General features: G+C 37.2%; 1 protein-coding gene across 1 annotated transcript in view; it reads left to right on the top strand.

Annotated features, from left to right (window-relative positions):
* The first annotated feature begins 1,669 nt into the window (after positions 1–1,669).
* Positions 1,670–20,166, top strand: part of LOC125258077 — a 28,819-nt gene continuing 10,322 nt past the window's right edge. Inside the window, exons 1-3 of the mRNA XM_048174899.1 lie at positions 1,670–1,688; positions 2,876–2,941; positions 6,122–6,324. Coding sequence (XP_048030856.1) covers positions 2,923–2,941; positions 6,122–6,324 — 222 coding nt within the window. The 5' untranslated portion in view covers positions 1,670–1,688; positions 2,876–2,922. The remainder of the gene's footprint in view (positions 1,689–2,875; positions 2,942–6,121; positions 6,325–20,166) is intronic.

Here is a 20,166-nt window from a genome sequence, read left to right as displayed (position 1 = left end):
GACATAAAATATTGGTGAATTCTGCATCATGTCTGATTCATTCCAGTAACATATATTGCAGTGAATTATAAACAGAGTTATGTCCTTGTTTTACACAAGAAAACATTGTATAATGCTACATGTTGTTAGTGTTTTTTAGGTCATTGTTTTGTGGGTGACAAAGTGTGTTTGTCGGCTGTCAACCTTTGCTAGTGTTCTGGAAGAATGAGTTGATTTGAGACCTGAATACAGTGTTTTGGTAGTTGTAGTGCATTTTGGATGTGAAATGAACTGCTTTGCCAAGATGAAAGTTGGTTAGGAGAACTGTGTAAAGAGTTTTGCAAAAGTGACCTAAGTATTGAGAAATGTGTCCTAGCGTCTATAAAAAACTGTAACCTCACTAAAACAAGGAGACGTGGCAGGAACATTATTGGACACCGTGCCATAATCAATGTCCCAGGGCAACGTAGTGGTAACATAACTATGTGTGCAGCTAAGTCAAAATGGTGTTGTTCAACCCTAGGCCCATATAACACTGTACACATTATTACATTCCTGGACACCTTACATGACATGTTCACTAATGCTCAGAGACCAGAGCAGACCAGATACGTCATCATATGGGACAATGTTAGTTTCCATAGGGCTGCTTTGATCTGCAACTGGTTTACAGATCACCTACTCTTCACTGTACTCAACCTCCCCCCATACTCTCAATTCTTGAAGATATTTTCCCCAGTGCCTTGGACTAGGACATTGCATGTGATGTAGATGAAATTTTGTGGCCGGACCCAGAGAGACGACACAATATAGACAGATTTTTTTTTTTTTTTTTTTTTTTTGACTTGGGAAAAAAAAAACACTTTGTTTTGTTTGTTTTGATGTGTGTAAATAAACACCAAGTACTTGAAGTTTGCATCCCTGTATGTTTATAGAACTATGACACGACCTCAAACTGACATAGCCTACCTTGTGCACAGAGAAATCAAAAGCCAGATGTGTTTTTTATTCATACCATCAGTGTGTAGTTGGCGCATTGTGTGCTTATTAATGTGATGGCTTGTGTTAACTGTCTGATACGAAAAAAACCTTTTTACGAAGGTTTGAAGAGTTAAGCAAGGTTTATTAGCTTTTGCAAGAGAACTACAATGTTTTGCTGATTTGGTGAAGGGTTTTCTTATTTGTGTGTAGAGTTTTGCAAAAATAGCCAATAGTTACAAAAAATGTGCTTAAGCCATCAGAAAAAACTGTAAACAAGGCTCTTGGCTCTGTTACTGTTTGAAGGCCCCAAAACCTCTTATATAACTATTGTCCCATCCCATTTTATTTATTTGAACCACTCTTTGTGCTTCAGTCTTTGTGTGACAAGATAAAAATAACACAATGTTAAAGACCTCTTTTGTTACAAAGTTGGAAAAGCTTGTTATGAATCTATATAAAGAGATTTGAGGCCTCAGAGTGAGAATGGTTTGAATATTCAAATTTTTTTCATCATAATTTTGTTCTCTATTACTGTGAATGTGCAGTTACGGGAAAGAATGGAAAAATGTGTAGGGGAGAGGCCCTCAGGTAATTGGCCCCAGGGCCTTGGCAAGTCATAATTCATCCCTGATTCACCACATCATCACGTGATATCTGATTTGAGGCATAAATATGCTGTCTGTAAGCGCAAGACAGCTGAAGTCTTTCAGGAGAACACAGAATATACGGTAAGTGTATTATACTTTCTATTCACAATTTACTTTAAATATACTTTGTAGTGGCTATCCTAAGTAGGTTAAACCAACTAGCATTATAAAAAATTAACTATGGTTTTATTATAGCAAAAATGTAGTAACCATTTTTTTTTACCATTTGTAAAATCACAGTTTACTACAAATACCATGGTTACACTTAAAAAAGTGTGCTTTTTATATACTTCTTTTAAACTAAAAATAAAGTGTACTCTCAGTCTACTTTTTATGTACTTCTTAGAAATATGCTTAAAATTACACTGAAGTATACTTGACTTAAAAGTCTATACTCAATCTTTTGATCAAGATATTGGCTTGTAGTTGTGTTTTTAGTCTTTTGATTGAGTAAAGAAAACAGATACTGTATGTTTCTAATTCTGAGTATGTGGATTTTTATGTAGTCCACTGCTAGTGTACATAAGAATTTACTTCAAATCTTTATTAACTTAAAATATTACATGCAAAAAATCAATATGTACATTAAATGAAAGATTATACCCAAATACTGGCACAAGAACACCCTTCCAATGGATTTACCATCTGACCTGAAAACACTAGCATCATTAACCATGTGCAAGCAAACTTTTGGAAAAACAATGCAATCTGAAGCTTTTGCACTGCCTATAGGGAGCATAGGAATAAATAATAGAGTCATCTGATTACAAGTTTAGCTTGAATGTCCTTTTCATTTGTAAAAATAGAAAATAAAACAGGTCCCAAAATGGAACCCTGAGGAACGCCTGAACTTATCTCAAGAAAACCTGATTTTTCAACATAGAAACACTGTGTTAGGTCTACAAAATAGTTTTTAAACCAATTTACAGCCTTAGGGCTGACACTAGCATTCCTAAGTTTGTTCAGCAGCCATTTGTGATCCACTGAATCAAACGCCTTAAGCAGATCCACAAATAAGGCAGTGCAATGATGCTTTCTGTCCAAGGTAACAATAGGATAATTTATCACAACCAGTGATGGCTCTGCGATGATCTTAGCAAAAACTGAAAGTTTGGAAATAAGACAGTAACATTATCTGAATAGATGTACTAAATGAAAAAGACTATTTATCTGATTACATACTGATTATATAACATAAGAGAAGAGGATTGTAAATCCACCCCTGAAGCTGATTCTACTTGCATCACATGTTCTATCATATTTTTTAGATACATTACAGTTGGACGCATTACCAGTCAACACTCCATTAAAAAAAATGATGGCCGATTGCATAGGTGAGACACTTTTCATTTCAAACTCATTAATTTATCCTGAAATAGCACTTCTGTGTTGCAAACATTTATCCAGCAAGGTAGCAAATGTCTGGAAGAAGCTGTAATGTGGCTTGTGATTTGAGTTCCATGATTTCACACAGAACATTATGTTGTGTCAATGCAATTTGAGACTTCAAAATTGATCGTGGATACAACCAGGGCAAACCAGCAAGTGTTTTCATAGTCTAAATGCAACTGACTGCACACATACTGTGATATGAAGCCATGAATGTAAAAACAAAGTCAAATTTACTAAGTGAAACAAGTTCACCCTACTCAAATTCTCAAAATATTACTGAAAGTGCATTGCACTTAAAGTTATGTGAATGAGTTACTGCAGATTTGCCAAAAAGCTTTGCATCAGACTCTAAAAGGAAAGTAAGTTCATTTTTGTGAAGCCCAAACCCGGCCTGGATTTTTAAACCCAACTCGACTGGTACTGTTACATTTTAAAGGTCCCGTTTTTCGTGGTTTTTTGAAGCTTTGATTGTGTTTATAGTGTGCAATATAACATGTGTTCATGTTTCGCGTGTAAAAAAAACACAGTATTTTTCACATAATTTACTTATCTGTAACCGTTGTTTCCACTGTCATAAAAACGGGCTGATGACTTCCTTGTTCTATGAAGTCCCTCCTTCAGAAATACGAAACGAGTTCTGATTGTGCCAGCGGTTCCTGTGTTGTGATTCGACAGCAGCTTCTGCTCCATCTTTCAAGAATAATCTTTGTGCGAATCCGGCATTAAACTGATTGAGATTGAGGAAGCTGTCCTCAGCAAAATGTGCTGCACATAGTTTTACATGTGGATTATAATTTTCGGGAACAGAGTTAAACATAAATTGTAACCATTGATCTCTAAGTACAGCGTCCCTGCCCACATGGAAAGAACCTATATGTGGATATATGCGCATATATGAAACCTATATGCAGTGTATATGTACATATATGCTGCATATATGCACATATATGATAATATATATGCTGCATATATGCGCATATATACTGCATATATGCTATATATATGCTGCATATATGCGTATATATACTGCATATATGTGTATATATGCCACATATAGGCAAAATTGAGGTGCATATATGTGCATATACAGGAAATATAGGTCTCCTGTATTGCTTCTTCATATCCATATATATGCCCTATACATACAAGATATGTCTTCTATATAGCTAATGGCAGGATCTGGTCATTTTGTAGCTCATATCTCATTTTTGACTGTCATACATGATGCCTAGCTCATATTTTCTATTATCAAGGCAAAAACTAAGAATTAACGAAAAAAATTATGCAAGAACTTATGTATGTGCGAATGTAGCAGTTATGTATTTAGACAATTATTTTGTGATTCCACTTGCCATGACCATATTTGGGGTTTCCTGCCGCCATGCTGACTTGGGGTGTTGACGCACTTTGCTGCTTCCCAGTCTGCATGAGACATCACAGCGGTAGGTCGCACAAAGTTTTTGCGGTGATTCAATTAAGGCCATGTTTCATGTAACAGCTGAATTCACATGATATATTTGTATGATTGTAATCCAAAACCCCTCTGTGATGTACATTCAGATGTTTCGTTGATTATTTTTCTTTACTTAAGTTACTTTTAATATCTCTCTTTCTCAGCGTTGTGCGTTGCTGCCGCATGCTGTTTGTATGCTGCACAAGTCCTCATATATTGCCATTTGTGTTATACAGAATAAAGTGAGGACCTGATGGCAAGATTTTTCACAGTCTGTCTTTGATTACGACACAACGCAGAAAACACACCGCTACACGAACACGTGAAATTGGTCCCACATGGAAAAAACCTATATAAACATATATGTTTCAATATAGGTTTGATATAGGTTTTTAATATATGTGACATATATAAAATTGGCCGTTTTCCTATATTATGTGTACATATATGTACATATATGTACATATAATATAGGAAAACGGCCAATTTTATATATGTCACATATATGTAAAACCTATATCAAAACCTATATTGAAACATATATGTTTATATAGGTTTTTTCCATGTGGGTGGGAAGGCCAAACAAAGGTGATTGGACTGCGGGATGAAAATAACAGCGTTTCAACGACATGGCGACAAACACACTCTACAAACGCAACTCTTGCTCTTCTCCGTGGGAGCGCAACAAGACCACGCCCCCTTTTTTTGTGTATTCCTATGGGCGGAGGTTAGTCAAAAAACTGTTTTAGTGACGTCATTAAAGAAGGAAGTAGAGGGATGTAGTCCAAACTGGCCGTTCGATGTAGGCGACTTCTGTTAAATAAAATATCTCGCTTGGCATTGAACTTTGAGCTTTAAAATTTTACAGATTTTATTTATACTCTAACAACAACATTACACACTAACTAAAGTTTTAAACATGGGATCACGAAGAACGGGACCTTTAAGACCAAACACGACCCGAACCCACAATTCGTTTCTCACAGCAAATACCTTTTTGAAATATGCTGCATTTTAGGATTGCATGCAACAACCAGTGAACAAATACATACAGTTTCATTAAAGGGTTAGTTCACCCAAAAATGAAAATTATGTCATTAATGACTCACCCTCATGTCGTTCCAAACCCGTAAGACCTCCGTTGATCTTCGGAACACAGTTTTAGATATTTTAGATTTAGTCCGAGAGCTTTCTGTCCCTCCATTGAAAATGTATATACGGTAGACTGTCCATGTCCAGAAAGGTAATAAAAACATCATCAAAGTAGTCCATGTGACATCAGAGGGTCAGTTAGAAGTTGTTGAAGCATCGAAAATACATTTTGGTCCAAAAATAACAAAAACTACGACTTTATTCAGCATTGTATTCATTGTATTCACATTTACTCATTCCTCAAACTTTGTCACTACAGTCTAGCTTCTTTTAGTTGCCGGTTCTGATCCAATGCCTGGCTTCTTACATATATGTCATCACCTCGGCGAAAAGGGAGGGGGCCAGAGCATATTAAAGTGTCTGACATCATACTTATGAGTTCACACACCTCTTTAATGTTATTTCAACAAGAAACACTGAGAGTAACCAAGGCTGGCACATAAAAATAAATGACACATTTCACTCATGATTGAACCTGAGGTAGTTCATCACTAATGTTTGGTTTGTATCTCATCAGATGATTCTCAGTTTGCCATCAGTGAATCCACATGGAGTCCAGAGTTCATCCAGGAGCTTCTTCCGTCTGCGGAGCGAACGGCTCTCCTCTATAATCTGTCATTCTTGTGTCTGGGAGGCTTCCCAAAGCTGGAGCGTATGATCAGAGACCAAGCTATTGAAACACAAATGCTGTTCGGAACCTCTGAGGCTGTTCTGCTGAAGGTGAGACTAATTCATCATGTTCTGCTTTACATATTGTAAAACGTCTGTCTTCATTTACCCGCCCTTATGTCGTTTCAAAGCCATGCTGTTAATTTTGACATGCAAGTATTATGTTAAAAAAACTAAAACAAATCCAGTTTAGATGCTTCTATTGTGAACTAATGTTTCTTCTTTCGTAATTGACTGAAATAAAAAAAAAACTTTAAAAGGTGATTGTGGCTTTTTTCCCTCAAAATTCCTTGTGTATGCAGTCAGGTATTAAAATTTGAGAAAATAAAAAAACAGACTTGTGAGATTTAAACTCACAATTTCTAAAAAAAAAAAAAAGCAAGCTTCCATAGATACTAGTGCACTGGGCCATTGTTTTTTACAGTTCTTTTAAACTTATCCTTGTGGTTAATTTATGTTTTCTCGTAGTGTGTTGGCACAAGTTCCAACCTGGTCTCTTCACTGTTCCCGATGCTGAAGAATGCTGTTCTGAAGAATAAATCCCGTTCTGGCTGTACAATACCTGGAGAAAGCCAGAACATGGATCAATGACATCATCAGAGCCGTGGATGACATTGTGAAGAGGTAAAAACACTGATGTAGTTTTGCATTTTACAACAAGCAATCAGTACACCGCAAACAAATGATTTTCTTACTTTCTTAATCCCTGTTCACACTGCCAGTGACTTTGTTACTGTATGTTGCTAGTCTCTCTACTGTGAAGATGCTTGTGGGCGTTCCTAGTGCTGTCGCTCTAATGTTATTGGTTGACTGCATGTCTGGCCATATCTTTAGAAAATGCAATCACAAATGATATATAAAACTATGATTTTGTATTTTGACTAGGAATTAGACTGAAAAGAATTAAAAGTAGCATTCCGCTGTTGGAGAGTGTTGTGATACAAACTACAGAAATGCACAGTTAAAAGCCAACATTGTAGTTTTGAGATTCTCCTCAGAGATATTCCTCATTTAAATAAATCCCACCCGGTGGGTGGGGCCTGCTTGAGTTGCGTTAGTAGCGTGTTGTTGTCATGTGAAACTGGTGGATCATATCACTGTACATGCAACCTATTTTTCAGGTATGACCAACAAACCCGAAATGTGAAAATCATGCACCAGTGATGTGTATCAAGAACAGAAAGAGACCGAAGAAAAAATAACGAAACAAACTGATGAGGTGAAGGGTCTGGAGGATGCTCTGGCCAATCTTGAAAAGGAGCTGAGAAGCAATGTCAAAAATATGGAGGAAATTGAGAGAAGATATCAAGACAAAAACAACGAACTACAGAATCAAGTCAGACAATATGAAAAACAAAAACAATGTGCCTGGTTTCTCAGAGCTTTTGTTCCATTTTTTGCATGCCACCAAGATGCTTCGAACATGCCTGGCATTGCTGCTAAACAATCCGAGCTGTCCAATCTCAACTCTGAAAAGAACAGTCTGCGAACCAAAGAGTGGAACATCAAAATCCAACTGACTGATCTTCAGCTGAAGTTGGCCAATTCCAAAATACTACTGGGTGAGAGTCTCTCTGTGCTTTTAAATTATCATGCTGTTTACATGTTCATCACAGCCTGAAGGCTCCCAATGATCTCTCATGAATCAGAATCTGTTGTATGTTGTCTGTCTAGGTGCGATACCCAGTCCTGTCCACCTGAAGGAAGTCCAGAGGTGTCTTGATCAAATCCGACAAATTCTGGTTGATCTTAAAAAGTTCTGGGAGAAAGTGGGTGTTACACTGGACACACTGAAAGAGAAGACCTTTGTTGGGGAGGATCTGATTGCAATGTGTGACATGAAGGATGAGTTCCTGAACTCCATCGAAATGGCAGGAAAGGTTAGTTAGATGCTGAGCGAATGTTTCTGGTGAAAGTTGATTATGCCTTTCATTAATATTCTCTGAGTTCTAAATTTTATTCCCTATGTAGTTTTTGTCTACCCATAATGCACTCTGATTAATAGTGTACAACTGACGCTATATTTTACAGAATCCAAAGCGGAGAACATAGTAAACTCAAACAAAGACATGAGTGTCTAATCACTTGTACATGTATTTATTTCATCTTACAACTGTCAATGAAACCACAAAGCTAACAAAGCACATATTGTTAAAATGTAATTATTATGATTTCCAAGATAAGTTACATATAGTATATGTGACATCAGTGACCACATTTTCATTAACTCATTCTCCATGTAGTGAAAAATTTCCACCAAATTTAACTTAAGTTAAGTTCATTCATTAATTACTCACCCTTATGTCGTTCCAAACGAGACACAAATTAAGATATTTTTGATGAAATCTGAGAGATTTCTGTCCCTCCATAGACAGTCTATGCAGACCACTTTCAAGCCCCAGAAGACATCATTAAAGTAATCCATGTGACTTCAGTCATTAACCTCAGTTTTATGAATGTGATAAATGACAGAATTAATTACAATTAATGACAGAATTTTAATTTTAACCCTTTAAAGTCACCATGAAATCAACGATACTTGTTTTTTTTTTTTTTTTTTTTTTTTTTTTTTATGGAATATTGCACTGTTGATATAAATAATTCATTCATGCAGATCACTAGTGACATTGTAATTGGTTAAATTATTTTAAGTTAAATGGAAAAAAATAGTTTGCCATGACTTGTTGCCATGACTTTTACAGATGCAGGGAATAGTGAGTGATTTCGGCCAACATGATTTTGTGTCACTGTATTACAGTAAATGTGTTGTGACTAATGCTGGTGTGTCTTTAATCTCTCAGTACTGGAAGAGATTTGGTGTGTGCTGTCAGAGAGCACAGGGCATCTTCAGCCTTCAGTCTAAGGACGCATATAAATTCCTGGAGATCAATCCGTCTTCACTCTCACAGGATGAAAGGAAGAAGCAGTACACGTCTATCATGGAGAAGCTGAGAAGATCAATCCTCAGGGCTCGGCCAAAGCCGCCATCACTGCATAACAGACAGAGATCTGATGCCTCTTTCACACTTTAAATGCTCTTTATAAGGCATACACATATTAATGCATGCAGCTTATATTGTCATTTTTGTAATGCTTTGTAATCTTTACAACTGCTCTTGCACTTATAATTACAGTTTCAAATACATATACACTTTAGTGAGTTGATGTTAGGAATATTTCTCTGTCTCAATTTATCTCTGTTAAAATTGCTTTGCATTTCATTATGGTTTATAGATCTTGTTGTCTGTCCACATGAATAATGTCTGTCACACAATAAAGACAAAAGACATTAAACATTTCATTGTACCCAAATCAATCAAAAAGTCTTTTTCCAATGTTTTCCAATGGGTCACCACAGTTCCGCTTTCATCTGGACAGTTTAAAATGAGCGGTGCATCCAAAAACAGGGTTGTAGTAGTCTACACACCACAAGCACTCATGGGCATTTATGATAATGATCTTCCTCTTAATATTTTTATCCAGCACCAAATGTTCTTCATTCAAGACATTTTTTGCTAAACACGTAGAGTGCCACAATTTACTAGCAATTTCTAGCTCAGTTGGAGGAGATGGCAGTTCGGCATTGAGATGTCGTTCTTCACCATATATGGTGCATGGGGTTGAGACTAGACGTCAAGAACGGCTCACTGTCTCCCCAGTAGAGAACTACGTTCCTGGGGGTGACATTGGACTGTGTTATGATGCAGCACAGTTTTCTCCTGCTCGTATAGAGACCATCTTGACTACAGTCACCAACATCAAGCTAGGCCAAGCCATCACAGTCAAACACTTTCAGAGAGAGCTATGGCTTCTGGCAGCAGCGTCCAACGTAATACCTTTTGGCCTGCTGTACATGAGACCTCTGCAGTGTTGAGACCATTATAAACTTTAGAGCTCCCTCCACGAGGAAACTTTATGCCCTAAAGTGGAATGTGTTTGCTTTATGGTGCAGAGAATGACAGTTGGACCCAGTTGCTTCAGTGCTGGAGTTCCTCCACCCATTTATTATTTGTTTCCTTCGTGGTGCTCGGAGTCCTGTTGTCCAAGTCAGGGTTCCTGTTTGGGACTTGGCAGTGGTTCTTGAAGAGTTATCCCTGGCACCCTTCGAACCCTTTGACAAGGTGGCGGAGAAGTTTCTCTCTTTCAAAGTGGCCTATTACGTCCCTTAAAAGAGTTGGGGACCTGCAGTCTCTTTCCGTTGCTCCCACTAGCCTCCTGGGAGGGCTATGTACCCAAGGTGCCATCAAATGTGGCATGGTCTGTAATTCTGCAGGCTTTTCATCCTCCACCACATGTGTCGGGTGATCTTGAGAAGCTACATTTATTATGCCCTGTTAGAACCTTGGAGGCCTACATACGTATAGGTCCTCAGGTTGAAGGAAGTCAGACCAGCTACTTGTGTACATTGGGTCACTTAAGAAGGGTTCCCCTGCCTCTAAACATTGTGGAGGCTATCTCTTAAGCATACGAGGCGTGCAATTTGCCTACCTGACTAGCGGAGTGGCATTCTTCAAGGCCCTGTTATCAGGGGCTTCCCTTCAAGATGTCTGTGATGCAGCTGGCTGGGCCTCCCCACACACTTTCATAAGATATTACAGCTTGGATCTTCCATCCATGCCGGGTTCTCAAGTCATCTTGTCCTGAGTTGTGCTTTGACAAGCTTCACACCAGGGTAGACTCTAGTTGGTGTGGCGCAGTGGGAATTTCATTCCCCAAAGTGATGTTCCGATGCAGCGCAAGTTCCCTCGAAAGGGAACGTCTAGGTTTACGACTGTAACCCTTGTTCCCTGAGAAGAAAACGAGATGCTGCGTCCCTTTGCCACACCTCCTGAGTGCCTGAGAACGACGTGAAGTGTCGTTTCTGAAGCAGCATCTTGTACCCTTCTCAGGGAACAAGAGTTACACGTTCTAATTGTGAAAATTATTTGGAGATAGCAAGGAAAGGAGACTTAAAACTCTGAAATAACTTTGCCCTCTGCAAAAACAGAATTTTGTAATTTGTCTGCCATTTAAATGTAGTATGTATATATGCTATGCTGAATTGTGTCCTGTGGTGTTATGAGCCAATCAGTGTTGACATGACGCCATTTTCTTGCAACTCATCTCAGGTGATTGGCTCAGAAAATAACTTTAGAAAATGAGTCAAACCATGAGCTAAAATGGCAGTATGTAGGTTAGATGAACGAAAGTCTTACAGGTTCGGAACGACATGAGGGTGAGTAAATGATGACAGTATTTTCATTTTTGGATAATTAACTCTTTAACTCTGCTCAAGGCCAAGTGTTTGCTTTCATAACAAGACTGTACACAAAATACATGATGATTTAGTGAATGAATCCAAAATATCTGTATATCACCTGTAGGTAACATGCTAATTCATCTGATCTTAACGGTTGTCTGAATCATTGTCATATATTGTCTGAGCACAAAATAATGAATACAATGATGTACACTTGTTAAAATGTTTCATTCCTGTTGGGAGTTTTTGTTTTACTCTTTTAAGGATGACGATAAGACAATGAATATTTATTGAATTAGCATAGGCCTATATCGATGAAAACATAAAGGTATTATGATGGTTAATGTTATTACCCCCCATAAAGTATGATGTATGAAGGATAAAGTACATATGTGACAAAACTGTTAGTAAATCAGTGAAAGTTTTCAGACAGAAGTATTCTCACATGGCCCCTAGGTGTCAGTGTTTCCTAATTCATTTCAACAATCCCTTGCAGGTTGTGAAAGTTAAACTAAAATGAATATGTGTGTAGTTAGTGAAATGTGTCACTTTTCTAGAATTGTCTGTAATACAAAATATTCAAAGTGTTAACCCTATCATTATGGTAAATGAGTGTGTTTAGAGAGAAATCCATCATCAGAACTTGTTGTTTTGTAAGGATTCAGTTGTTGTGACATGTGAGTCTCTGTTGTCATGGTGAATTTAAAGAATGGAATCCCTCTATAAGGCGGCTTTACCGCTCCATCACAGTCCTCTTTAACATACACTGTAAAATCTAGACAAACAGTTATATAGAAAAAGAAAGTCTTATTTATATGTCCACTTTAGAAGAATCAGATACCAGTGGTTTTCAACTGGTTTGGCTGTGGGACCCACATTTTCACATTTCTTATTAAGCCGTGACCAAATTTATTCCTCAAATGGTTGACACTCTGTCCCAATTTAGTTACATATAAAGTTAAGGACATAGAGTTAAGGAAACACTCCCTCGTCTCCAAGATTTTTTATCAACAAGACGAACCCTAACTCTCCTCACAAGTCCTGTCATGATCCCAACCTGTTTGCCCCGTCTTATGCGTCGACTCTTTTGTTACTTTCTGTCCTAGTGCCATCCATGACTGTTGGTCAATGTAGCTTTTTTCATGTTGATGAGTTCTCTGATTGATCCCCAGGTGTATCTTGTTCCTCGTTTAGCTTGTTTGCCCCTGTGTGTATATATAGTCCTTGTGTTCTCTGAAAGAAACATTCACTAACATTATTGCTAAATGTAGGAGTTTTTTTGGACTAAGTGGAATATGAAAGTGATAAATAAAAAACAAACATGCCATGGTTACAATTACAGACGAAAAAAGAATGGTATGTTAAAAAATAAAACTGTGGTAAAACACTGTATTTCAGAAAAACTTGTTTAAAGAAAAAAAATCAAAGAAACATAATGCCCCTGATATTAACTATTAACTATAGAACTATTGTGATTGTTTGTTATTAAGCTCGTACAAAACGCACAGCTAGAGTTCTTACTAGAACTAGGAAGTTGACCATATTAGCCCAGTTCTGTCATCACTGCATTGGCTTCCTGTTGAACATCGTATAGATTTTAAAAATTGCTAATGTTACAAAGCACTAAATGGTTTAGCTCCCCAGTACCTGAGCGAGCTCTTAATGCAATAGTCCTTCACGTTTATTGCGATCTCAGAATTCAGGCCAGCTGATAAACCTAAAAATCAAAATCAACAGCAGGCTAGATCCTTCTCCTTTTGGCACCCAAACTCTGGAAAATCTTCCTACTTGTTCGGGATCAAAACTCTGTGTTTAAATCTAGACTAAAAACGCATCTCTTTAACCTGGCATACACATAACACATTATCAATTTATATTTTCAAATCCGTTAAAGGATTATTAGGCTGCATAAATTAGGTCAGCCGGAACCGGGAACACTTCCTATAACACCAGATGTACTCGTTACATCAGAAGAAGAATGGCATCTACGCTAATATTAGTTTTTCTGTTTATCCCGAGGTTTACCGTAGTCAACCGGATCTGGGCCGGGCCGCGGAGACCAAGGACCTGCGCCTTGACACGACCACAACGCAGCCCTGAAGTATCAGCAGAGATCGAGTCAACTAGATCATCCATTGTGAAGACATCATCGACACGACAGCCAGTGCCACAGTTCCTCAACAGACCGTCCATACCGGCGTGATGAATACGATCCTCAGCTGGATGGAACTGGAATAAATACTTTAAATGTTGCGATCCTATCGGACTTATGATAGCAACCTGAATCGTAACAAAGCACTGTTCGCCAGAGGAGAACTGGCCCCTCGACTAAGCCTGGTTTCTCCCAAGGTTTTTTTTCTCCATTTTAACACCTGTTTGCCACCTGATGTCACCTGTTGGAGTTTGGGTTCTTGCCGCTGTCGCTTTTGGCTTGCTTAGTTGGGGACACTTGACATTTGATATTCAACAGTGCTTTGATCTGTCTGCATTGACACTATTCTTTAAGAGCTGCTGTGCAGCCACAATTATACACCAGTTATCACTGTAAAGCTGCTTTGACACAATCTGCATTGTAAAAAGCGCTATATAAATAAAGGTGACTTGACTATTGTTCAGAGTGTTACAATTGTATTACAATCTTCTTTAAAAGAAGAGTATTATTCCCTTTTATACATCCAATTGTGTGTTTGTTTGCGTGTACATAATCTGATTCACAAAATAAACCATGCATATTCTTTTGTTATTTTTCGTCACTTGCACATATATAGAAATGAGATCCTCATAAAATGCCCATGAGATGCCAGCACACGTGGCCTACAGATGTGACCCGATATCTGCAGTCATAAACAAACCTTAGGAACTCAAATATACCGTGCAAAAGTAAAAAAACAATCCATGTTCAATTTAGCCAAAGGTCTGTAGGCCAACATCACTATTCCAATATGCTTTGGTCATATCGAATCCCCAGAGGATAATCCAATGTCAAAGGTCAACGTGACGTAGGTGGGCATGACGTTAATGGTCTGGGTGGGGGAGGGGCGTGGCGGGGTCAGAGGTCACCATCACCATCATTTTATCATAAGGTCTCTTATATGTGCTACTACTGTATGTGCCGACATTCTCTAACAAAATCATGCTTTACAACATATTCTGATGTGTTATTGTTGAAATATTACATGCCCCGCCAGGTAACTGTAAGAACTAGTGAAATAATGAAGTAATGACACCTCCATTACACTTTGTTGGCACATGCAATTACCTCGAGGACATGTTCTGGAGATCATAGTTCATTAATAAAACATCAGAATATGTTGTAATCCAGGGTTTTGGCAGACACTGAATTTATTTAACCCAGATAACATAACCATTGATAATATGTCGAGTCAGTGTTGATGCGTACAAAGTGATGTTGTTTCAGTATCACTCTTGCACCCTCAGTTAATGTTGAGATTTCAACCTCATATCAATGGTAATATTATTGATTCAACATTACAAAGTGATATTTTTTTAACATGCACCCTCATTTAATGTTGAAACAATGGTGAACAAAAAAATCAATGGTAATGTTTATTTAGACTTACATGATACCTTGTGTGTCATTTTTCATTTTAATTGTGCAACTTTATCTAAACTAGGCGACTGCGTATGTTAGAATCAGCGTATGAATCTCAGCAATGGTGACATGCTTCATGGTGCAATGCATTCTGGGAGCCATGGATAAGTTTCGTATGAGGCACCCAGAATGCATTGCACCATGAAGCATGTCACCATTGCTGAGATTCATATGCTGATTCTTGATATCTGTGTGCGAGTAAAACTCACAGGAGCCCAAAATATGTAAATGGTGTTATAAATCGTTTGATGTTCTGATGAAATTCTATTATTCTCTGGCTGTAGAATCATAACAATAAAACAGAATTAATAACATGCTACCCGTATAAACCTCCCACATAATATCAATGAGTTAAGCCAATATATGATGATTATATTCTTACCATCAATCAGCTTACAGCATCTGATTATATTTTCTCTTGCTGTTCTCAACATAACAAACAGACACAGCTATCAAGAGAAAAACTAATGTTAAAAAGTCAAGAGCCTGACTAAAGCACACACTGATCGCCACAATGGTAACATCAAATCAAACTATTACTTTCAAATAAGTAATCAACATCTAAGCCTCTTCTTAATACTTAATACGAACTTCTGTAGATGTCTGACAGAAATAAAGTCAGTCTGGTTAGTAATAAGTGAAGCTAATGTTGTTTGTGGAGTTGTTTAATCAGATCTTGAGAGATGTAATGTATTTTATCTTCAGTTGATTTCATCCACGGCTGTGGCTGGAAGTAGTTCTTGTGTTTCTCTTTCCTTCAGTGATTCTGCTTGTTAACAGCAGGTGTTCTTCACTAATACAAAATCATTATTCAATCACTTAATTATCTCATTACCTCCAACACTGATTAAGTGTTACATTAAACAGCCTGTAGTGTGCACACTAAGCAGTGTTCATTTCATCTGGGCAAATCCATGTGGGGCCTACATGGAAACTGGGTGCAAAACTGGCTGGGTCCCAGTTAGATAGCCCAGGTCAAACCCATTTGGGCCCCACATGGCTCTGCTGGCTGGGGATGTGACTTGTTTAACATGATCAAGCCTGTTATTTTTTCATTTAAAAAAAAAAAATTGATCTAAGACTGGAGATTGCATCGTAAAGTAAAGTTACACAATGATTGATTCTACATAACTGATGTTGAAACAACATTGAAATTTACAAAAATAATCAATGGTAATATTGTTGAATCAACGTTACACTATGATGTTGATTCTACAGCACTGATGCTGAATCAATATTGAAATTAACAAAAATAATCATTAGTTTGGCTATAATATTGTTTGATCAATGTTAATGTGATGTTGATTGAACTAAAATGTCAACTTAAAATAAGGTTCTGAACAACATTAATATTTCAGCTACACTTCAGTGGTGCATCAGCAAATTTCTGACCTTTTCAAAGGTTTGGGAAAACTTTTAAAAACATAAATGACACCTTTCCAGTTTATTTTATTTGACAGTTTAACTCAAACAATGACAAAGAGAAAATTAAATGCTTTAAGAGTGAGGCATAAAGGACAAAAGCATTACATCCTTTAGAAATAACATTGCTTAAGTCTTATGTCATCATAAGTTTTCAAAATCTGGCTTGCATCAGACGACTGCCTCTTTTCCTTTGGGTTCTCTGAAATCTGAAAAAGAAAGCATGATGTTACTTAAGAGCAAGACAATTCAGTTGTCATATAAAGTCACATTCAAGAGTGTTAAAATGTTAAACACAATATGAGTCACTTTTTATAAACTGCCAAACACAGAATATTATAACTATATTTTTAATAGTGTTAAATTATGTCAATTTAATCTATTTATCAACACCTTCAATAACACTATGGGAAAGCGTCTAATCTTTCCACCCAAGTTCATCTCCAGCTCTAATTAAACACACCTGAAGCAATTAATCAAGGTCATTAGGATCAATGAACATTTCCAGGCAGGATTGAGAGGAATAAACACCTCTGAACTGCATTACATAAATCTCAGTTCATTTCTGTGAAACTATATAATATTCATATAACAAGTTTATATTTTAGAATAAAAGAGTTTAGTTTTTTTTTTAATGAAAATGTCTTTAAAGCTGCAGATTAACCTTATATAGATCTCAATCTGTTTAAATATCACAAAATAGCCATGTTAGTCATTTTCTCAAACACAAGGTGTCATTTTTTATTGTGTTTTTAGTGGAAAAAGGGGAAACTAAGTGGATATCAGTTACGTTCTTCAAATTTAATACAGATTCAGGAACATGAATGATTAGCTGATTAAGCAGTAATGAGGGAGCAGGATAAGACACAAAGGCTGCATTTACACTGGCACAAAACATCTGATCTTTTGCTCACATCTGACAGAGATCGAAAATTAAATGCACACGTGTAAACACAAAAATCCACACAGGATCCGATCTGAGCCACTTCCAAAATGTGGTTTTGAATCCGATAAATATCCGATCTCTGGACATGCGATCGCATCAAGTCCCAGAAGATAATCCTATGGACTACAACTCAATGTATTATCAATATCAAATTTATCAAGAGGGTGCATCTCATTTTTTTAATTTGTCCATCCTCATCTGTCTTCATCCCTGTTCAAGGAAAGAAATCAAGGTGCTCTGGAAGCATTGAGTAATAGATGCAATACATGGGCTCTGTGTAAAGTATGATATTCTTGCTCACATTCATGTCACTCACACTTCAATAAATGTTATTGGAACTTTAATAAAAATAAATATTACTAAAGCAAGATGCATGCACTTTTTAGGAATTTAGAAAATGGATGGTTTATTCAAACACTTTAATAACACTTTTAAATAAATAACTAATATATCTTATTAGATTCAGTAACAATAAATCAAATGCAAATTACAAACACAAAAAAAAAGAACAGAGAAATTATACGGAAGATGCACCATTGTTTGAAACCCAGAGAAGTCAGGTGGTTCAACAAACAACACGACTGTATGAGATGCACCTGTGTTTTCTCTCGAATGAGGAGGAATTGATTAGACTGCTGAGAAGTGCACATGCAAAACCAAAATAGCGTTTACCAATTTCAAACTAAAATGCATGTTTCAACCATTTTTTAACAGACTTGCTAAAATTATGAAGGCCCACCCCACACCAAGCCCCTGGTGGATTAATCCAAATCGCGTAAAAGCCCACTGTGGATTAAAAACGCCCCACTGATTGAGAAAACCCACTAGTGTTCTGCAGAGATACACACCAACTATAAATCACTGTTAGTTCAGTGCCACTGTCTCCACCCATGTGTGCTGTCGACTCATCAAAATTTCAATGCTGATCCAATATGCATAAACATTGAAAAACACTGCTTATGAAGCTTCTGAATAGCGGTTCGGAGCACCAAAGTCACGTGATTTCAGCAGTTTGGTGGTTTGACATGGCGGTTTCGAATCATATCGACAAAAAAGATATACGCTCCGAAGCTCCTGAAGCAGTGTTTTGAAATCGTCCATCACTAAATAAGTCGTTATTTTGTTTTTTTTGGCGCTCCAAAAATATTCTCGCGGCTTTATAATATTAATATTGAACCACTGTATCACATGAACTGATTTAAATATGTTTTTAGTACATTATGGATCTCGAGAGAAGAAATGTCATTGCTCAAGCCTCACCGAGCCATCGGATTTCAACAAAAATATCTTAATTTGTGTTCTGAAGATGAATGAAGGTCTTACGGGTGTGGAATCGACATGAGGGTGAGGAATATTAATGACATTATTTTCGGGTGAAGCTAACCCTTTAAGTATATTTTTCTAAAATATATATTTTCAGAAAATATGCTAAATTACAACTACTTTAAAGTATGTTAAAAGTTGTATTGTGAAAATGGGTAAAAGCATGATGCTAATATATTTTTTTATATATTTAAAGATGGTACAAGTAGATTTGCAATTTACTATTGACTATATACAGATATTTTGAGTGCTGAAACCCAGAAACCCATCAACAGTGAAAACAAATGTTTATTTATGCTTGAATATATGTCTCATACAAGGCCATTTAAACAAGCAAGGTCTCGGACTATGAGGGCTCCCAGTTGGGCCTTATGTGTCACAGTCACTCTCTCTGCACTACATAGCTCAACATTCCTCCTTAACCACACACCTGCACTCAGTCAGCCATCACCACACCTGCCACATCTCACCTCCTGATTCCAGATTTCCTGCACCTGCACGTCCTCATCAGCGCACCCTTTATCTGCCACCTGATCCCTTCTTATCTTTGTCTGGTCTCGTCTGAGAAATTCCACAGACCTTTTCCAGTTTGACTCACCTCAGATACCGACCTGTTGTTCCTGATTTGTTTTTTGTCTGTCATCATCTGTTCCCCTTCATCGTCGTCTTCCTCGATCCTCTGTTCATCAGCCTGCATCGCCACCATGTCACCTGCACAAGAAACACTGTGTTACAGCCAGCTAAGTCTACTGCATACTATCATCTGCCATATTCCCTTACCTGTTGCATTCCCGCTCTGATCCTATACACATACAGTATATCTGCAATAAAGACATGTTGTTTAACAACCTCCCTCGTCTGTCCTCTTCTGCTTATGACACTATGTGAATGTGAAGGCCCCAAAACCGCTTATAGAACTGTTGTCCCATCCTGTTTTATTTATTTGAACTTTGAGCTCCTGTCCTTGTGTGAAAGTTACTGGATTAAAAATACAGAAAAGTTTGTTATACACAGGAGATGACGAACGTTAAACAAGACTGCAGACCTTTTCTGTATTTTTTATTGATATACATATAGGTCTCAGCACCTAATTAGCTGGGTGAGCATGGTGAATGCTTCGATTGAAAGTTATTGGAAAAAATAACTATTTATTATTACAATATAACTGCCCATTTTCTATAAGTTGAAGTGAGACTAAATTTTAAAACATAGGCTATTTTTTTTTGTTGCTAAAATTCAAAATTATCCTACAAAATGGGTCTAGAGAGAGAGCAATAGAGTATGTTTTAGCACGCTTATGATTTAAAATGTAAAAATTGTGATATGAGCCACACCGATCATGTGAGCAAA

This window comes from Megalobrama amblycephala, linkage group LG22 (assembly GCF_018812025.1).
Source record: "Megalobrama amblycephala isolate DHTTF-2021 linkage group LG22, ASM1881202v1, whole genome shotgun sequence".
NCBI lineage: Eukaryota > Metazoa > Chordata > Actinopteri > Cypriniformes > Xenocyprididae > Megalobrama > Megalobrama amblycephala.
The sequence above is the reverse complement of the archived record's forward strand: the minus strand, read 5'-3'. Positions and strand labels throughout refer to the sequence as shown.